This window comes from Setaria viridis, chromosome 2 (assembly GCF_005286985.2).
Source record: "Setaria viridis chromosome 2, Setaria_viridis_v4.0, whole genome shotgun sequence".
Taxonomy (NCBI): Eukaryota; Viridiplantae; Streptophyta; class Magnoliopsida; order Poales; family Poaceae; genus Setaria; species Setaria viridis.
The window spans coordinates 8,815,433-8,837,005 of NC_048264.2; the positions used below are offsets into that span (position 1 = coordinate 8,815,433).

At 47.7% G+C, this 21,573-nt stretch overlaps 1 protein-coding gene across 1 annotated transcript; it reads right to left on the minus strand.

Moving 5' to 3' along the window:
* Window positions 1–10,809: 10,809 nt before the first annotated feature.
* Window positions 10,810–11,880, minus strand: LOC117843109 (NDR1/HIN1-like protein 10). Its single transcript, XM_034723675.2, has one exon. The coding sequence runs from the start codon at window positions 11,642–11,644 to the stop codon at window positions 10,973–10,975; it is 672 nt and encodes a 223-aa protein (XP_034579566.1). The 5' UTR covers window positions 11,645–11,880; the 3' UTR covers window positions 10,810–10,972.
* Window positions 11,881–21,573: the final 9,693 nt, after the last annotated feature.

Sequence of the window (21,573 nt, forward strand, 5' to 3'; positions counted from 1 at the left end):
CCTAAATGCCATTTTCAACTACTCTCAAGAGAGCATTGAATTTTCCCTAATCATGTTCACTTGTAACCATACATACCTCAGATTAAGCCAAATATTCAGAAAGCATCCTCAATAAAAAAATCCTACAAAATTACTAGGATTAAAGTTGGACATGATCCATGTACTATCTAAATTAAATCTCATTGCCAATTCAGTATATTTTATTAATATAACAAAGAATATTACATATATAATTTTCAGATATTTTCAAATTAAATTGCATTGCTATATTTGAGCTCAAGAATGTTTGGAGCTAGTGGTGAGAGAGAAGCAAGGAATGGCTGCTCGAAGAGCACACCCCAATAGACAAAATGGTCATACCAATGAAGACATCTTTACGGTTGGAATAAACTCGGCTCACATACTTTAAAATGTAATGAAACTCTTTCACACATTCATTGATCTGATCTAATATCCAATTAAATGCTTTCATGTTGTGCACGAATTAAAACTATGGTTGCCTATGTAGGGCCGTCCCTGGGCACTCTCACAGGCCGCCACTTTTAAATAACCCCAAATTCTTGATTAGTGTTAATCATGCATGTAATTGTTTCGGACATTAACTCACTAGTATGTAGCATCATTGGTTAAAAATTACATGTAATCTTCCAATTAGCTCATCTCTTTATTCTATAGTTTTATGCATATCTTACTGGAATTGAGGATTAAAAAACTTCATATGGTATTCAGAACTAAAGCTAAATTTTGCTTCAAATATAGGAAAAAAACGTTTTTGGACGGCGTCAAGTCCTTAGCAAGTTGCTTTCAGTTTTCAGCACCAAACCATTAGAATCTTACACAAACTTCGGGGGTGTTTGGAGAACCTTCTAAAATTCCTATCACATCGAATGTTTGATACTAATTAGGAATATTAAACATAGATTAATTATAGACTAATATGCGAGACGAATCTATTAAGCCTAATTAGTCCATGATTTAACAATATGTTGCTACACTAAATATGTGCTAATGATGGATTAATTAGGCTTAATAGATTCATCTCATGAATTAGCCTCCATCTATATAATTATATAATTAGTTTTATAATTAGGTCATATTTAGTTCTCCTAATTAACGTCCAAATATTCGATGTGACATAAATTTTAGTCCTGACAAAAGAACCTAACACCCCCTTCGTTTGCTATTGCGTTTAGTAGATCATCTTTAGCAAAAAAAAATAGTTTAATATACCTTTTCATGAAAAAGTTACAAAAGGAAACTTTCTGCAAATTATTCATGCTACACTTTCAAGACGATACAATTTTCTTACATAAAAGGATATATATAGGACGACACCAACACCAGCCCCACCAATATTTTGGCCGTCGACTGGGAATGCGGACTCTATTTTTGATTGATGCCCATCATTAGCATGCCAGCGCCCAAAGCTCGCACTCTAGTTTGTTTTTTCCGCCGACCGACTGCATGTAGGCGAGTTGCGGGTGGATGAATCGCTCGCCAATTATTTGGCTCACCGATGTATTATCAGCATGCATGGCCTGCATTGGCACAATATCCAGATTATCCCTCAATGAGCACACAGGGCCCTCAATTTGCTAGGTATGACTCTTTACATACCAAATGGAACTTGCATTGTAGAGGTTATTTATTCAAGGTTTTTATCCCGCCTTGGAGGTTATTTATTCTATGCCTTAATCTGCAACTCTCTTCTTTGTAGCTAAGAATCCATCCTATGTAGCTGCCGGAACTCTCGATCGGCTAATAGGGCTAATTATTCGAGTACTAGTACGTAGTAAAGATTTTCTACTAGTAGTTACTAATAACACAAAGTGGTACAAAATGTTTATAGTCAAACTACCTTTAAAAATAAAAATATTGCTATACCGTTTTTCAAAAGTTCAATTATTGATGTCAAAGTTTAAACGCGTTGAATGACACGACCGGAACATCACTCTTTTATAAAGACTAGGGGGAGTACAAAAAATTTAAAGGGTGTTTGGTTGGTTGTATTATTTGATTCATGTATGAAATGATTCAAAATAATAATGATCCTTTTGTTTGGTTAGGTGAATTGTACCAGCTCATCTAGGATGAGATCATCCCACTTAATATATTATTCTACTAATTAGAGTAAATCATATGGTACAAGTAAATTGATTGAACCACCCATTCAGAATCATTCATAAATGCATCATGTGGTGCATACAACTAAACGTACCTTAGTGCTTCTTTGTAAACTATAAAGTTATGTCATCGGAAGTACTGACTAGTTTAAGATCAAGTTACCAAAACAAATCATCGTGGGCTTCAACATTACATGCCAGTAACGTGGGTCCTAAGGTCAGTATGGGGACCGCTAATTAGCGCGCGCGTCGGGGAGGAACCTAGGATGCGATTTCTGATAGCTAAACGACAGGCGGTTGGTGGCAGCTGCTGCGGGTTGTGTGCGTTTCTTTCTCGTGGTCCAGTCGCTGCTCAGTCCACCGAGAAAACCTCAAAACTTCATCCTGACAGCCCCCACTTTCTTTATTTTCTTTTTTCTCTAATTATCGATAAAGAAATTAAGCAAAAATTGTAAACACATAATTTGGTTCAGAACCTACATATATATATATATATATGTGTATGAAACAGATATACTAAAATCAATAAACATCAATTATATATAAAACTAATATTGCATAAGCTATGAACGTATCCTGGACGGTGGATATGGGTACCCACGGGTCCCCACCAGATACGTGGGCCCGCATGACCACGCCGTGCGGGCCAAGACATGAAGACGTGTGGAGCTCAAGCTAGGAGGTCGGGCGAATCAATTCAGTCCGGATATCACAGGATACTTGTTGTAAACCGACTCAGATTGCTTTTCATGTAACAACCGACTAGGATTAGATTATATCCAACTTGTAACTCTAGGTCGTCAGCCCATATAAGGCGGCCATGGACACCCCCTGGGGGTAAAGAAACTCAACTCAACCCAACGGACATCAACTCTTCGCATCCCATACTAGCCATACAATCCATCAGAACACAGGACGTATGGTATTACTCGACGGATGCCCGAACTTGTCTAAACCTTGCGCCCTTGTGTTACCATTCAAGCTCTTGGTCTTACGATCTCCCCGCCTACATATACCACCTGCGAGAACCTCCCCAGCAAGCTTGATGGCATCTCGCACCCACGTCATCTTCCCCGAGAGCATGAATGACTTCATAGCCAAACCGATCCAGCTATGCTTCGGGAGCATGCCTGTGGAATTTGACTCCACTGTCTCCTTCGCCGACTCGGCGTCCGCCAGCAGCTCGGCATCTGTCGGATCTGCACCGACGGAGCAAGATTTTCACCCGAGGATCATCATACCATTTGCCCAGCAGGTTGGTGATCTCTCTCTCAGAGAGGGTCCCACACATTCTCGTGGCAACCCACCCACCCACGCTCTCCGATCTAATCACGGGGCTAGATCGCATCAGCAACACCATTGCTGAGTGCATCAACATCTCCGAGGCGGCCCTACGCCATGGAAGGTCGGCGCCGAACCTTCCTCACGCCCTTTTTGGCATCAAGAACTCAGCTGCCATGTTTTACGAAAAACTCGCGCAGTCGTTCCAGATCCAATCTGAAGATCCACCCAAACCTACCCAATTTCCGAGCTATGGTGAACATCCAACACCTACGGCGCTTCTACCCTTAGGATATAAAAGCTATGTACTCTTTCAACTTTCTCATATTGAATAAATAAAACCCAAGAGGTCCTTTGTGTACCTACTACCTTCTCACTTTCTTAGCCAAGCTCTTAATCACGCTCGGGGGTTGTCCGACTTGTTCGACAGACCACACCCTCGCCTTTACACTCGGGGGCTTCGCCCGCTACGCGCTGACCTCCGGGTCCCAACTTTTCTCCTACCCCTCTCAAGGTTGTGCAACTAACTCGTGTCGACAACGTCCTAGCATGCAAAACTTAGACAACCTTGCGTTCGCCCCTCTACAAGCTCGAGATCCGCTCTCAGCAAAGTGCTGGATAGGCAAGGCTAGGCGGTTAGCAGCAACAAGCCTAGGCCACACGGTGTCCTATCAAACATACCAAGGGAGGGAAGGAGTTTTGCTTTTACATAAGTTAATCAACAAGTTTTCTTGCCCCACGACACATATTAATACATTTTACAGTTTTTTCGTTACAGGTCCAGCTCCTTAACTATGTTGGATCCGCAGCTTGTTGATATTGCTCAGCCAGCTCCGGGAGGTTACCAGCATCAAAGTCCTCGGTAGCACCCGTTCCGACGCGCTCCACAGCCAGCCAGGGGAAGCGCATCTTTAAAAGCTCCATGACATTCTTGGCACACTCCACGGTGGGCTCCTTCATCAAGGCCTTCAGCCGACTTGGCGCATTCTTTGACTCGGCCACGAACCAAGCTAAGTCATATATTCAATTAAATATTTTACGACTTCCGTATATCTCTACACGCCTCAATTCTCCTATGTCTCCGTGACTTTCGCCGACCACCCTGGTCGCACCTCCAACTGCTTATACAGCTTGGTCTGTCCACTACACGGGAAATCGAGGGTTGCACCCTATGAGTGCCACGCACACGCTCTTTACTTTTCCGAACAGTTCCAACTACTTTGCGGCTTGTCTATCTCTCTTAACGTTTGCTAAAGTACTTCGGTAGCACACACTTTAATCCATGAAACCTCAACTCATCTTGTGATACCCCATCTACAAGCTCGAGATCCGCTCTCAGCAAATTGCTGGCTAAGTAAGGCTAGGTGCTTAAATGTAACAAGCTAACTACCCGAGGAAATTACATGACCCACAAGAGCAGGACGTGCAAGGATTTACTTTTAAGCCGATAAAACATTGAGTTATTCAATTATTAAATGCTCTACATTAAGCTACATAATGTTTGTATTGTCCTTTTACAGCTCTGGAACTACTCAGCGCGCCTCCTATTGCCAGGCTGACCTCTCTGGCTCGGGGCGGGAGGCGACTCGGCATACCTTCCATTGCCCGGCTGACCTCTCTGGCTTGGGGTGGTAGGTGACTCAGCGTGCTTCCGTGGCTCAGCCGGCTCCCAGGCTTGGGGGCTGAGCGCTACAGACGACTCGGCGTGCCTCCCATTGCCCGGCTGACCTCTCTGGCTCGGGACAGTTGTGGCGGATCCACTTCGGATCTACTTGGTTAAACATGATTTAGCCGCCTGATACGCGACGCTCATGCCTAAGCCGAGTAAACACGAAGTGCCGTCGGATCTCCTCCGATTTAACCACTTAAACAGGACCATTTTAGCAGATCCACACGAAGGTGAGCGGTTCCAGAGAGTACAACAAGTCCACCGAGTTAACAATTGAACCACTTAGCTTGATTATGAAATAAACATCAGAGTTTTACAGGGTTTTTAGAAAACAACGGAAAGCAAAACCACTAGCGGAAGCAACGTCGGGGTCGGACATCCCTAGTGAGGCCAGCCGGGACATCACTGATCCCTCTCCTCGCCGTCCGAGGAGGGATCCCACTCGACCGTCCACCCCGGAGGGAGCTGGGGCGGCCAAGTGCCAGCAGGAGAAGGGTCGGGAGCAGCAACTTCACCTGAAAAACAGGAGCCACAACAAGGCTGAGCTACTAAGCTCAACAAGACTTAACCGACAGGAGTAAAGCTACTCCACACTTCTAGACATGCAGGGCTTTTTGGCTGAGGGGGGGGTTTGTTTGCCAAAAGCACTAAGTAAAACCCTATTTTCAAGTTTTAGCTCCGGTTCTAAGTTCGTTAACCGGTCTAGGTTTTGCAAACTATTCTACGCAACCATAGAATCAAATCAAGGTATGTAGATATCAACAAAACCATGTTATCATCAGATTCCTTGTTTACTCAGGGTACCATAGCGATCAAGCAGTCTCAAGCTGTGAGAGGCAGACGAATCGATTCGAGTTCTTTAACCATGCATGGTGAACCTAACCTCACGACATTCGCGCACCCGGAGGTCGCTTCCTGTGTCGGCCTTCCCCATCAATCCCCTAACCCGTGTCGGACCCATTTCCTTTGGTGCAAGGTTCCACAGACCCGGCCTCTGCCATCCTGTGACCACGCTCGCCACCACGTGCGACAACCAGCAGGGGAAACTCCGTTCCAAGAATAATGGGGCGACCGCTTACGTTCAGGTTCAATCCGGTACTCGGCTTCCTCATCCCATACTAAGTATGAGGTTAGTACTTTCAAACACTTGATCACGAACACCACCACTGTCGGGCCTTAGTCAAGTTTCATAGATAGACGGGGCGATCAACCAACCACCAAAGAGATACCCAAACCCTGCCCCATCCATCGTCCTTATAGTTGTAACAGAAGAGAACTCAACCAACTCCTATAAACTCGCGAGTGACAGGAAATCACTCAGCTTTTACCGCTTCCTATTTGAGCAAAGCATCTACTCGGTCCAACAGCTAGTGTTCAGATCATGGGAGCTAAGATTTGCATCTAGGGTTCCAAACAACTCCTATACGTAAATGCACAAGCATGTTAAAGAAGGCATGCGCAAGTTTGGAGAACATAGGGGTTCCATGCAACCGGGGCTTGCCTTCGAGCAAGGAGGAAGAGAACTGCTCGACTTCTGGGGCAGCTTCGGCTTCAGAGGGCAGGAGCTCAGCTACACCGTCGTCTTCTGGCACCGGGTGCAGCTCGTAGAAGCCGTCGGCGAGGCGCAGCTCTACACGAATGTAATGCATTAGTTAGTATAGACGGTTATTTCAACAGCAACACTTGCAAGTTTGAGCCCAAAAACTCGTGACACAAAGCAGGAGGGTGGGAAGGTTCAAGGGAGCTGGTGGAGATCAAGAGGTAAGGGTCGGAGGAAAGGCTCTTATGATCTGACCCTTAACTAGAGGGTTGGTGTGCTAGGGATCCTTAGACACTCAACGCTGAAGGGTTCACAAGTTTTACACATACACCCTCGGTTTGAATAAAAGGTTACAGCCGAGCCCTCGGGCGAGGCGGAGAGGGGTCGGCGGAAAAGGTAGGGTCGGGCGAAGCGGTCAGGGGTCGGACGAGGCGGACCAGGGGTCGGCAGCTTACCTTCTTCCTATAAGGAAAGCTTGGGGTCAGGAAGGGACAGGCTTGGGTGGAGGGACTAAGGCTTTGAATAGCGGCGAGGTCCGGCAGTGCTCCGGCGGCGGCGGTGCTTCTTGTGAAACACAAGTGAGCTCTTACGCAGCACGGAGGAGCAAGCGACTGGATGGTTTGGGGAAAACGGAGTGGAGCGGAGAGGAGAGTTCCTCAGGACTTAGTGTGTGGCGCTAGGAGCTTGAGCAGGGAGCAAGAGAAATGGTGGAAGGCAGCAATGGCGGAGGCAAACTCCGGCGGGGCTCGCGCATTCCCTTTTATAGCGACTGGGAAGTGGGAAGGGAAGCGGCGCGGGAGTGAGAAGGTGAGCGGCGCGAAGGCCGGGGAAGAAGCAATGGAGTGCTCTGCCGAGGCGGCGATTGAGCGACAAGGGCGGTGGTGCAGGACTTCGGGGATGACGCCAGCGGTCATTGGGCTCTGGCATCAGGGCGGCGCAGGAGCGAGTATGCCGGTGGTTGAGATTTGGCGGAGGCGGGCGTCGTCGTGCGGTAGATTTGATGGAAGTGACCGGTTTAACGGTGCTAGAAACGAGGGCGCACAGGTGAGAAGACAGGCAGCCGCGGGCGCGCGGGCGAGCGCGGAGCAACATATTGTCGGGCGGCTTCTGACAGGGCGGGGAAAGGAGCTGTCGCTGTCGTGGTCGGGGTTGGCGAAGGAGGAATCGTCGGGTAGCGAAGACCAGGCGGCGCGACTGTGTTCGAAGTGACGGAAAAGACGGGCGACATCGGGCTCTGCGGCCGAAATCTGGCGATGTGATGATGGGCGTGGGAGGCGAGGCGTTGCAGAAAGGTTGCAGAGGGGCTTCCGCTGCCATTGGGGAAGGGGGCGCGAGAATCCACTTGGTCGCGGGCTAGAGACGAGGCTGATCGGCGGGCGTCGGAGAAGTTGAGCCACGCGGCGGGGAGACTCTGAAGCGGGCATGCAACTCGAGTGCGCCGGTCGCGGAAGATCTGGGGAAAAAAGATCTCGCGGGTCCACCGGTCAGATAGACGGTGCTTTTGGAAGGACTTAGAAGGATCCGACGGTGGGCTGGGTTTGGCGGGGTCGGAACCGGTGACAAACGAGAAGGGATCGGGTCTCAGGGGTCGGGACCGGTCGGGAGGTTGAACACTTAGGCTTGGAAAACTAGATAGGTGATCAGGGCTCGGGTTAAGATTAACTGGGAAGATTTGGGGCCGGTCGTCACAACAGTAGGCGACTTGGAGTGCTTCCACAGCTCGTCCGGCTCCCAGGCTCGGGGGCTGGGCACCATAAACGACTCGGTATGCTTCCTACCACCCGGCCAACTTCCCAGACTCGAGGGTTGGGAGGGAGAGGCAACTTGGAGTGCTTCTGCGGCTCATCCAGCATCCAGGCTCGAGGGCTGGGTGCCACAGATGACTCGGCGTGCCTCCATGGCTCCACTAGTCCTCGCGCTCAGGAGCTGGGTGCCTGCTTCAGGTCGGCGTGCCTCCACGTCTCCCGTCAGTCCTCGCGCTCGGGGGCTGGGTGCTTATTTCAAGTCGGCGCGCCTCCATGGCTCCGCCAGTCCTCGCGCTCGGGGGCTAGGCGCATATCTCAAGTTGGCGTGCATCCGTGGCTCCACCAGTCCTCGCGTTTAAGGGTTGGGTGCCTACTTCAGGTCGGCATGCTTCCGCGGCTCTGCCACTCCTCACGCTTGGGGGCTAGGCGCCTATTTCAGGTCGGTGTGCCTCTGCAGCTCCACCAGTCCTCGCGCTCGGAGGCTGGGCACTATATTTGGATCCCTTTTACGATGGAAACAATGTATCACTTTCTTGACTATTGGACTGATTACTTTAATCACTTCAATGCTCGGAGGCTACTCCATATGCAGTGCGTCTTGCGAGCCCTCCATGTGCTTCCTTTCGATCTACATGATGACAGACATCCTAGAGCTCGGCAGTCGCATAGCCATGCGCATTTGGTCATATGCCTGTGGAAGCTTCAATTTTTTTCCTTTTTTTAGCACTGCGCAGCCTCTCCATCACTATGATGACACCACAACTTCAGCCGAGTATATTACAAGCTTTGTTGCGCATCCGTCAGGCTCCTATTCGACTCCACGTTACTCGGGGGCTTGAGGGATAAGGGTATCCACAGGTCCCAACCGACCAGGATACTGGTCGGTCCTTACAGGTGGGCCCGCTTGACTACACTATGCGGGCCAAAGCATGAAGACGCATAGAGCACAAACTAGAAGGCCGGGCGAATCAATTCAACCCAGATATGATGAGATACTTGTTGTAAACCGACTCAGATTGCTTTCCATGTAACAGCCGACTAGGATTAGATCCTATCCGACTTGTAACCCTAGGTCGTCAGCCTATATAAGGCGGCCAGGGACGCCCCCTAGGGGTAATGAAACTCACCTCAACCCAACGGACATCAACTCTTCGCATCCCATACTAGCAATATAATCCACCAGAACACAAGACGTAGGGTATTACTCTCCGAAGGGTCCGAACCTGTCTAAATCTTGCGTCCTTGTGTTACCATTCAAGGAACACCTCGTGGGCATCAAAGCGGCTATGCCTCTGGAACAGGGACGCGCCGTCGGGGGCGGGTGAGGTCCGGATGTCGTGCGGCCGGAGCTTGCCCCTGGCGTCCACAACCACGCGACTATCGAGCGAGAGCCGTGGCAGCCTCCACGATGGCGCAGCGCCGACCCCACCCACCCCGCCATCGCCGCCGTCGTCCTTGAGGTCCAGCGGCGTGAGCTGCAGCGATGGCCTTGGCGCGGCTAGCGGCATCATGTCCACCCATCACTGCCTCCACCTCCCGGCACTGTGCCGCCGTGCTGCTGTCCATCCACACGGGCGACTCCGGCGTCGCGAACGCGGCCGCGAGCTGCGGCGCGAGGCTCCGGGCTGGGTCGAGCACGGCCAGCACGACGGCGGCGCCCCTAGCCCAGTACACGTTGTCGTGCTGCGCGGAGCTAGAGACAGCGGCGACGCAGCGGAGGTCCGCTCGAGGCTGCAGCTTGGCGAGGAGTAGGTCCAGGGCCTCAGCCCACGTGAGCGGCGGGGACACGATGCGGCTGTGCTTGGCGGGGTCCCGGCGGACGCTGCCGTGGGTGCTGTAGTGTGGCAGGTCGGAGTCGAAGTGGACGGAGGTGGTGCTGTTTAGGATATGAGAGGTCCCACGTTCTAGGCAAAATAGTTTTTTCACGGGAAATTTAATGGTGATCGGATGGAAAATCGAACAGGGTGTCAATTTAGGAATGAAAGATGAAGTCAGTGTCAAATAAGGAAAAAAAATTTGAAGGACCAAAGAAGGAACAGGTCATTTATGTGGTGAAGTAAGGAGGTCCAACTGCCGGCACATGACCACTAGCCCTGACAAAGCGTCGGCCGCGGCCAAAGTTTGCGGACGATTCGGCCGCCCCGATTTGGCCGGCCAGACGCGCAAAAAATAATTGCAAGAATCGTGGCATGCGAAATCTTTGCCAGCGTCCAAACGGTCCGCTCATCAGCAGTCAACGGCCAATTTTTGGCTTGGCTGGCAGAGGCACTCATCCAAACGCCCCCCAAGAAGTCTCGTCTGGCGTGATGGCATTTTGCCAAGAATCAAAGCACATTTCGTCTGAGCAAGTCAAATCCTTTTTCTGTGAAGTAAAGCGTGTCAAAGATTTCCCCAGAAGCTTGGTCAATCTCAAAACGTGAACAGCACATACTCAAGCATCGTCACACAGTGTGCTTCAATCGCATCGCGACAAATTTCACGAAAGCAAATAAATCTTGTCCATACACAATTCGCAAACAAAAGAATGAATTTTGGAGAAGGATACAAGTTTAAAATAAACACACATATTAAACCAATACGTCAACGAACTTTCCAAATTAAAATCGAGCCATCTCTAGCAATACTTATCGTCCGACTTGGCGAGCTTGCAATCGACCTTCTGGAACACGACGGCCGTGGCCCCCGGCGTGACGAGCTGCAGCTTGAGCGGGCACGTCGCCTCGATCTTGCACTTGGTCTTGCGCAGCGTGTACTTGAACTTGCCGGTGACGGCGACCTCCACCTCGAACACCCCCGTGGCGTTCTCCTTCCTGAACTCGGCCTCGCCGGCGTTGCCCAGCGCGACGGCGCGGCCCTCGGAGCCGGAGGCGAGGCGGTACACCACCGTCTTCCTGGCGCCCAGCTTGGCGCCCTTGTCGGCGACCTGCACGCGCTCGAACGGCTGCCCGTCGAAGGTGTACGCCGCCTCCAGCGGCTTGTCGTGCTTGATGCCGATGGCCCAGTTGGGGTTGCGGACGGTCAGCGCCACCGTGAGGTTGTACGCGAGCGCCGTCGTCGCCGGCGAGGACGTCACCAGCGCGAAGCGGGTGAGGGAGGCGTCCTCGACGGTGATCTTGACGTGGCGGAGGGGCCCGCCGAAGATGATGATGATGAGGACCACGCCGGCCACGACGGCCAGCCCGATGACGACGGCGAGGAGGATGAGGCAACCCTTGATGTCCTCCCGGACGTGGTAGGGGATGCAGCAGCAGAACCTGTCGCCGCAGTCATCGCAGCAGCCGCACATGGTTGAATGAGCTCGCCGGCAGCGATCGTCGTTGTAGCAAGTTTTCTTGCTTTAGACGATGATGTCGGAGGAGGAGGCTGTGATTGGAGTTGGCAACGGTTGAGTTGGGAATTTGAGGTCCAGCAATGCAAGGATGCATTGGGGAAGAAGCAAGTAAAGTATAATCTGCATAGCTGGCTGTGTTCTTGGTCTTCGTCTTTGTTTTAAACTTTTTATACAGCTAGTTGGCGCAGGCCTTATGTGGACTGTGCAGCTTTTGTCTGTTTATTATTGCACATGGAGATGCCCAAGCGCGTTGGGCATATGAAAATACAATTGATTAGGAAATACGACCATCATTTAGTTTTTCTTTGGTCACCGTCGCACATTGGATGTATAGATTTTCAAATGGGCCAGGTCCACTGGGCGGCCCGAGGCCCGACACTAAAAATCCGGCACGAGCATGAGCCCGCACGAGGGGAATAGTGCTAGGGCCGGGCCAGCACGTTGGGCCAGCACGGGCACGGCACGATTATTGGGCCAGCCCGATGCTGGCCCGACACCCCGCACCCCTCGCCTCCCGACCGTTGATCTCTGGCGTCCCTTCGCCTCCCGACCGTTGGATCAAGCCGTTGGGGAGGGGTGTATATAACCCCGCCAGCCGCCTCGCCCCCCTCGGCCGCAAACCCTAGTGACATTTACCATCCCCTCGCCGCCGCTCTGGATCTGGATCTCTCACGCGCCTCTGGCTCTCCGCTCTCTCACACGCCTCGCCGCCTCTGGCTCTCCTCCTCTCAATCTCCGCTCTCTCGCCTCTGCCCCTCTTGTTTCCTCCCTCTCCAGCGACCAGAGGCCGGCGTCGGCCGCCTACCGGCGCCCCTGGCCCCCCCTCGTCTCCCGACCGTTGTCTGTTGGTGTTCTTCTATTGATTCATTGGTGTGTCGTCTTCTTCCCCCAACCCCCGCCTCCTCTCGCTCCTCCCTAGCTCCGGTGTTCAGATCCATTGTTAGTTCACCTTGCCGTGTGCTCTAGTGCTCCGGATTCGTTAGTAAGCCGTTGCGTTGTTGTCTTCTTCCCCCACCTCTGGGCTCTCGCCCACTCCTCTGTCCACTGTCCTGTTGCCTCCTCTCGCTCCTCCCTAGCTCTTGTGCTCCGAATCCGTTGTTCGTTGACCTTGCCATGTGCTCTGGTGCTCCGGATTCGTTGGTAAGCCGTTGTGTTGTTGTCTGGTGGTGTTCTTCTACTGATTTGTTGGTGTTCTTCTACTGATTCGTTCTTGTTTTGTGTTCGCAGGTTGATCCGTTGAGGGACCAGAGCGTTGGCGATGGACGGCGATGACGATTTCCAGGAGCACACCATCAACGACTAGCTTCGGATGATGGGCCAGTGAGGTGATGGTGAGAGTGACATGGAGGCAGAGTGGGACGAGCTATTCAGTGGCAGCGCTGTTGATCCAATCGACATAGCTGATGCTGAAGCACCACTTGCTGGTCAAGAAGCACCTGATGCTCCTGATCCAGACATGGTGAGCAGTGGCACCAAGAGGACCCGTTCCACCACCTCTGAGTGCTGGAAGGACTTTGAAAAGATCTTCAAGGACATCAATGGGAAGAAGGTAAGGATCTCTGCCAAGTGTAATCATTGTGGCATTATATATGCTGCTAGATCTTCCATTGGCACTGGCCATCTCAACAGGCATGTTGAGAAATGCCCGAACAGGAGGGCTAAGGTTCGTAGTTCCCATTCTCTGATCCAAATCAACCCTAACGGTTCTGTTCGTCAATAGGATTACTCTGCTGAGGTAGCTCGTACTCAACTATGTCGTTTGATTGCTAGACTAGATCTTCCTCTATGTTTCAGTGCATCTTCTGCTTTTGAAGAGTATATTAAACTTGCTCATAATCCTAGGTTTTCTGTTGTCTCTACGCAATCAACCACTAGAGATATGTGCAAGTACTTTACTAATTGTCGTGCTAAGCTTATTGAATCATTTGTTAATATTTCATCTGTGTCTATCACTTCTAATATCTGGTCTGGTAATGCTAAGCAAGATTACCTTAGTGTGGTTGCTCATTATATTAATGCTGATTGGCAATTAGAGAAGAGGTTAATTGGTTTAAGGTTCATTGATGAATCTTACTCTGGCCAGAACATTTCTGACCATGTGACTAGTGTGCTAGAGGAGTATGGTTTGATTTCAAAGGTGTTTTCTGTTACTTTGGATAATGCATCTGCTAATTCTACTGCTATGGAGAAACTTGATCATAAATTAGCTGCTTATGTTGGATCATTATTCTTACATTAGCGTTGTGCTTGTCATATCATCAATCTCATGGTTAAATCTGCCTTGAATCTCATTGAGTCATATCTAGATGCATTTAGATCTGCAATATCTTTCATCAATGCTTCTAACCAGCGCATTGCTGCATTTAAGAGATTTTGTCATGCTGTGAATGTTCGTTCTAGAAAGTTGGGTTTGGACATGGATGTCAGGTGGAACTCCACTTATCTCATGCTCAAGCATTTGCTCCCTTACAGACAGACATTTAATGTTTTTATTGAGACTAACTATCCCAGGGGTGAAAAAGATCATTTACTGTTGACAGAAGATTATTGGACTGCTGCACAGAGTATGCTATCCTTCTTTGAACTCTTTTATAATTGTACTGTTGCACTATCTGGTGTTTATTATCCTACCTCTCCACTTATGTTGCATCAGCTCATTTTGATTGCTAAGCATCTTAAACATTATGAAAATGATGAATTGCTTAGGCATGTGGTTGTTCCTATGAAAGATTACTATCTTAAGTACTGGAGAGACATTTCTATGCTTTATTCTGTTGCATTCATATTGGACCCTAGAGCTAAATTGAAAGGTTTTCAAAATGTACTTAGGTTGTTATCTAATCTTACTGATACTGATTATTCTGGTTACTTCACTGATGTTAGAGATGAACTGTCTACTTTATTTAAACTGTATGATGACAAGTTTGGTGTAGTAAAATTGCAAAGGCCTCCACCTCCAGCCACTTCCGGTAAGAAAACTAATGCTTTGGATGATATTTTTTCCACAGGTTCAGATTCTGGTGTATCTGCTTTTGGAATTCATGATCTCCCTGGTACTTCTTTCTCCACCCCTCATCCCTCTTTGCCTCTTGCTTTGTCTAGAAGGTCATCTGCAAGTGCTTTGCTGCAAGCAGCAAGCACTACTGCAACTAGTATGGGTATTGGCAATGAACTCTCTACCTACTTGGATAGTGACACTGTCACCCATTTTGATGATAACTTCAACATCTTATCTTGGTGGTATGAGCATAAAAGAACTTATCCAGTTCTGTCCATCTTAGCTAGAGATGTTCTTTTTGTTCCTGTTTCCACAGTATCATCAGAATCCGTTTTCAGCACTACTGGCAGGATCATCGAGGAGAGGCGGCGTCAATTGAAACCGGACACGGTCGAGATGCTTTCTTGCATCAAGGATTGGGAGGCTACAGAAGCAAGACTTCAGAACTTAGTAGAGGATGAAGAACTTGAGGAAAGTTTTGCTAATTTGTACCTAGATGTCGCTGATAATTCAGAAGTGTAACACTAGCTTGTAATAACTTAAAGTCTTGAACTACAATTTGATTGAGCTGGGTTGTACTCTTTTTTTCCTATCTACGGTTTTTTCTCACGAGGTGTGAGTTTTACCTGGATATATTTTTAATGAGGCAGCCATTGCACCAGCTCAACCTTATAAGTTATAATCTCCTGTCTCTCTCTGTGATGTTGATCTGTGATGTTGTGAAGTTGAAGTTTAAGATGATTTTAATATGTTGAAGTTAAAATCTGTTGTTCTTTTGTAGATGAATGACTTGTGTTGTTCAGTTTGAGTGGTCATTGACCTTTAGTGCCTGGCTTGGCACTAGCACGCTAGTGCCTGCCATGCCACCGTGCCAGCCCGGCACTAAAAAAGGGTTGTCGTGCTGGGCATGGGCTGCCTGTTCGGCACGACGGCATGACACGACACGGCACGGAACAGGCATCATGCCATTTCGTGCCGGGCCATTTCGTGCTAGGGCCAGGCGGCCCATTTGGAAATCTATAATTGGATGGAACCAAGGAACTAAATAGCGTTCAGCGGCCGCAATTGTGGTAGCGAGCCATCATCGCTACTGCTAAGAGGTAGCGAGCCGGACATAGCAGGCTCGGACTTAGCGGCTGCGATTTGACTTAGTAGGCCACAATAGCAGGACAAAATAGCGCGTCGCAGGCCGCAATTGCGAGCCAACCAAGCAACCCTAGCCCATTTAAACTCTTGTCAGTCCCCAACTCCCATCGGACCCATCCTGATTCCTGACAATCAAGCTGCCGCTGCCACACTCTGTAGGGGCCGTGCTCGATGATTTGCTAGCCGCTGCTTGCCGTGGAGCACACTCCGCCATGCTCGACAGAATCGACGGCCGCCGGCGAGCATGCTACATCCAGGACTCTAGGCTAAATCAACGCACGCCAGAGCCCAGAGGTACGAGCTTCCCAAGTCCCAACTTTTGTATTAGCATGCTACTGCTGCCCTGCTTCTTAGGACTTTCAATTTTTTTTTGTAGTTAGTACTTGCACAATGTCTTCAGCTGCATCAACAACACATACAAGCCAATCAACATCAAGGAAGGATCCTGCTTGGGAGCATGCTTTACCCTTAACTAGAAAGGAAGCAAAAAATGAAGTTGGATGCAAATATTGCAAAAGTTACTTCAAGGGTGGAATAACTAGGTTTAAGAAGCACTTGGCTAGAGTTAAAGGACAGAGTGTTTCCTGCACACAAATTCCTGATGATGTGAAAGAGAAGATTAAAGCAATGCTAGATGCACATGATGGCAAGAAGAATGCAAAATTGGAGAGAGAGTTGCAACTAAGGCAGAAGGTTAATGTGAATGGAAATGGCGATGAGGACTGTGTTGAAATGGAGAGAGTAGAAGCTGAAGCTCACAGAGAAGGAGGTTCATCAGCTGCAGCAAGTGCACTAGTTCCTAAGAACTCGCATAACAAGGGACCAATGGACAGCTATTGCAAGCGTCCAGAGCAAGCTCATGCTAAAGGAAAGCAAACTACAATGAATGAGCACTATAAAATCAAAGAAAGAGACAAAGTCTATGAGTATATTGCAGATTGGTTTTACCAGGCAGCAATTCCACTGAACATGGTTCGTCTTGATTCTTTTGATCTAATGCTAGAGGCTATTGGACAATTTGGCCCAGGATTAAAGAAACCATCTCCTTATCTGCTTGGAACTCCCTTATTGCATAAACATGTCGATATGGTGCAGGAGTATTTGCAAGTGCAAAAGGAGGCATGGTCTTCTACTGGGTGTTCTATTATGACAGATACGTATCTGGACAGATCGTCGTGGATGAAGCTTAATGAATTTGGTTACTCATTGTTCCAGAGGTGTGTGTTTCCTTGATGCCATTGATGCTTCCTTGGAGGTTCACGACGCAAAGTACATCTATAGCTTGGTAAGCTCTTGTATTACTGAAATTGGCCTTGAAAAGGTTGTGCAGGTCCTGACTGATAATGCTTCAAATAATATGGTTGCATCAAAGTTGCTTAAAGTGAAGTATCCTCATATCTTTTGGACATCATGTGCAGCCCACTGTATAGATCTCATGCTAGAAGAAATTGGAAATATAAGTGTGGTAGATAACATCATTCAAGAAGGAAAGCCTATCACAAATCTGCTTTATAAACATGTCAGATTGCTGGCCATTATGCAAAAATTTACCAAAGGTGACTTAGTTTGATCTGGTGCTACTCGATTTGCCACTAGTTACTTGAACTTAAGAAGTCTCAATGATAAAAGAAATGAATTGAAGCAATTGTTTGGTCTAGCCGAATGGGATAAGAGTCCATGGTCTAAAAGGGTTGCAGGATAGAATGCTCATGATTTGGTCATGAACAACAGGTTTTGATCAAATATGCTTGAGGTTATAAATTATTTTGAGCCACTTGCATTTGTACTTAGGAGGGTGGATGGTGATGTTCCAGCAGTGGGATACATTTATGGTGACCTTCTCAAAGCAAAGCAGGAAATTGCAGCATGCCTAAATGGAAATGAGAAGAAATATGATCCTATTTGGAAAATCATAGATGGAAGGTAGGACAACAAGCTTAAGACTGCATTGCATAAAGCTGGGTATTTCTTGAATCCCAGCTTCTTCTATGAGAACAGGAATGAAATGGAGGAAGAGGGAATGATGGAAGCAATTATAGAATGTGTTGCTCGTATGTATCATGATGATATCACTGTGCAAGATAATATTGTTGCTCAGCTAGTATGTATGCTGAAGCCACAGAAACTTTTAGTACAACAATCGCCATAAGACAAAGGAACAGTCAAGCAATCTCCCCAGGTAACTCCTGACTTGATTCTCAGCTTTTCTGCCATCAAATGGAAATATCTTCAAGTTAATTAATCTTCTCTTTGTTGTCCTTGCAGCAAATTGGTGGTCTACATATGGAACTTGTGCTAAGGATTTAAGGAAGATGGCTATCAAAATTTTAAGCTTGACATGTAGTTTTTCCGCATGTGAAAGAAATTGGAGTGCATTTGAGAGAGTGAGCACTCCATCTTTAGTTTACAAACATACATTCCATTTTGATCGTTAGTATCTTAAATAATCTAAAATGCTTGGCCATTGTCTTCATGTAGGTGCATTCTAAGAAAAAGACTAGATTGGGTCAACGAAAACTGAATGCTCTTGTCTTTGTCTTGTTCAACAAGAGGCTGCGATGGAAGTATTCTCAAAAGGATAGGGACCTATTAGTTCCGAAGTTTCTTGAGGACGAGCCACCAAATGAATGGATTGTTGATGATGCCCAACCAACAGCAGCACAACCAGAAGTAGATGATGCTCAAAGTAGCGTCGTCAATTGAAAGAGAAGATTAATACAGAAAAGCTCATAAACAGAGCAAAGAAAGGATGGGCTGTGGCTGAAGTGGAGGTGGAGGAAGAAGAATTTGAATCTTCTAACAGTGAACATGAAGAGGAGGAAAATATTCCTTATGCAGACCATTCAAGTGATGATAAGAGTGATGAGGTTGAAACTTAGGGCAATGATAATGAATGATGGGCTTACCACTTGATGAATTCTTGTAGTATTTTTATTGCATAGAAGTAGAACACCATGCCTATCTATTTCTTAATTTAAGTTACGTAACTTATGTTAGAATTGGATCGAGATCGAGACATAATTTGTTTGAGTTGCTGATTGGTTTGAGACCATGAGCTATATGTTTATCCATCTCTAATATGATCTTCAGTTGCTCTTTTAATGAGTTAGAAAGTCATTGTTTATGATATACAGTCAAATTTGTGTGTAATTGTAAAACACCGTTATTTGGACTTAGCACCCACGATAGCGCCCACTATCCACGAACCGCTACCAAGATACCAATCCTCTACCAACCCGTTATCCGCCATTTAGTACCTGGATGGAACGGGAATCACATGCATGGCCAGTTGGGATGCTCTGGCTGGTTCATGTTCAGATGGCAAAGAGCCAAAGACCAGTACTTCCTTCCCACCTGTGCTGAACATGAAGCTACCAGTCTAGCACCACTACTATTTTAAGCTTTTCCAAATACCTTTTGTGAATAGCTCACAGTTATTGGTCTTGTTTAGATTTTTTGTTCCTCTCAAATGGATATGTTTTTTTCAGTCTAATCAATCAATTTTAGAGTTATTTATCAAGCAGCCGATGGTCAAAAAAAATGTTGGGATACGAGGTAGGCTACACTAGCGCAAATCAAAATTTCTACCGCGTAAAACAGGAAAACTGCCGTATAAGGATCACGGGATTACCACTCGACGCACTGGTGCGGAAGATGTAGATTCGCATCGATGCAGCGAAGTCGATCAGTGTAGTCGTACATAGTCGATCACGTCGACGTCCAGTAGCTCCTCAGCAGCTCATCCACGTGCAGCAAGATCGCCCTCGTGCCGCGGCTCGTCGTCGGCTCGTTGTGGCTCGTCGGCGGCTCGTCCAAGTGTTGCAGGCGTAACACCTCCAAGGTATCCACACGTGCAGGGAGGAAGCGTCGCAAGCCGGATTGCTAGATCCGTGAGTTGCAACAGGCAAGGGTGTGGGAGGCGCGGCAGATGTGTTTCGCCCAAAAGGTGTCAACCCTAGGGCGCCCCCACCCCTCTATTTATAGAGGTTCCTAGCGGGCCTCTGGGTCTGAGGCCCATTAGTACTTCTAAACCTAATCCAACTCGGATCATATCCGAATTGGGCTTCTAGCCCCTTAAGTGTGTGATCCTATGGGTTCGGATACGTATAGACATGGCCCGAGTACTCCTACTCGGCTCAATAGTCGGTAGCGGCCTCTAGCAAGACGTGCCAACTCCTATATGCACACGAAGATCATATCAGACGAACCATCACAACATTATATACATGCTATTCCCTTTGCCTCACGATACTTGGTCTAGCTTCAAGCCGACCGCTCATTCTCGATCCTGTGATTCGGAATCCCTTTGTAGGTTAACTCTTAACCGTACGTAGCATGGCCATGCATTTTCGGATCCGATCACTCGAGGGGCCCAGAGATATCACTCTCAATAAAAGAGGGGCAAATCCCATCTTGATTGACCATGTCTCATAGCATGCTTCTTGACAAACCCGAAAGCTACCTTTATAACTACCCTGTTACGGCGTAGCATTTGATAGCCCCTAAGTAGGTCGATCCACATCTTGAATACATGCAACAATCTCAGGTCTAAGGACAAAGCGTATATGTTGTTTAAAGAGAGAACTACTTCTCGTGTTGGGTCAGTCCTAGCACATGTCTCCACATGTGCCCACATTATTTGTTCAACATGTCCATGTCCATGACTTGTGAAACATAGTCATCAACTAATACATGTGCTAGTCTAATATTCATGTGTGTCCTCACATGAACTCCGACTAGGGACAACTTTAGAATAACCATACAAGTAAAGAGTTTCACATACAATTCACATAATTGCAAATCAATTCAAGTAGCCTTAAATGGATATTCAAGGAACACAATATAAATCATGGATACAAATGGAATATCATGATCTCTATGATTGCCTCTAGGGCATACCTCCAACAAAAAAAACACCTAAAAATGTTAAATATGTTGTCGTGCACATATTATACCTTTTGTGCCATCATCAAGCCGTTTGCACCGTCGTCCTTGTGTCAGCAGGATTCGAAATCCATTTATTCGTTCCTCGTCCAATACCCCGTTTGGTGACATGTCACATCGAATGTTTACATACTTATTAAATGTAGGTTAATTATAAAATTAAGTGTATAAATGAATGCTAATTCGTGAGGAAAATCTATTAACCCTAATTAGTCCATGATTTAACCATGTGATGTTACAGTCAATATGTGCTAATTATGGATTAATTAGGCTTAATAGATTTATTTCGCAAATTAGCCACGGCAATTAGTTTTATAATTAGTTATTATCGAAATATCCGATAAATTAGCTTTAACTCCAACGGAAAATGAATGAGCTACTTTCCTTAACATCCTCCGCTGCAGACGTGCCGCCATCACGTTCTAGGTCTAACGCCAGGTTCTGCCTCTTCACAAATTTCAAGGGGCTGTCTATATCACACTCGAGCATTTTTTTCCCCTCTCCACACTCGATTTTTTTCAACCGTCGGATCAAAGTTCAATGGCTGGATGTTCTTCTTCTACCTCCGTCCAGGACTGCAAGTTGTCTTCTACCTCCGTCTTCCTCTTCTGCTGCAACCCAAGCCACCGCCCCGTGTGCCTCCACCCTGCCGCGACGGGCTAAGGTCTCGTCTGAGCTCCGACGAGACCCTAGCCCGCTTGCGGCAGCCGCCCTCCGACCCCACCGCCGCCGACCACCATTGTCGTCATCACCCCCGCCCAAACCCTGCCCACCGGCCGTCCCCCACCACCTGGAC

What these genes read in the sequence shown, in the direction of transcription:
- LOC117843109 (XM_034723675.2), bottom strand. Translation starts at nt 11,644, where the DNA reads ATGTGCGGCTGCTGCGATGACTGCGGCGACAGGTTCTGCTGCTGCATC.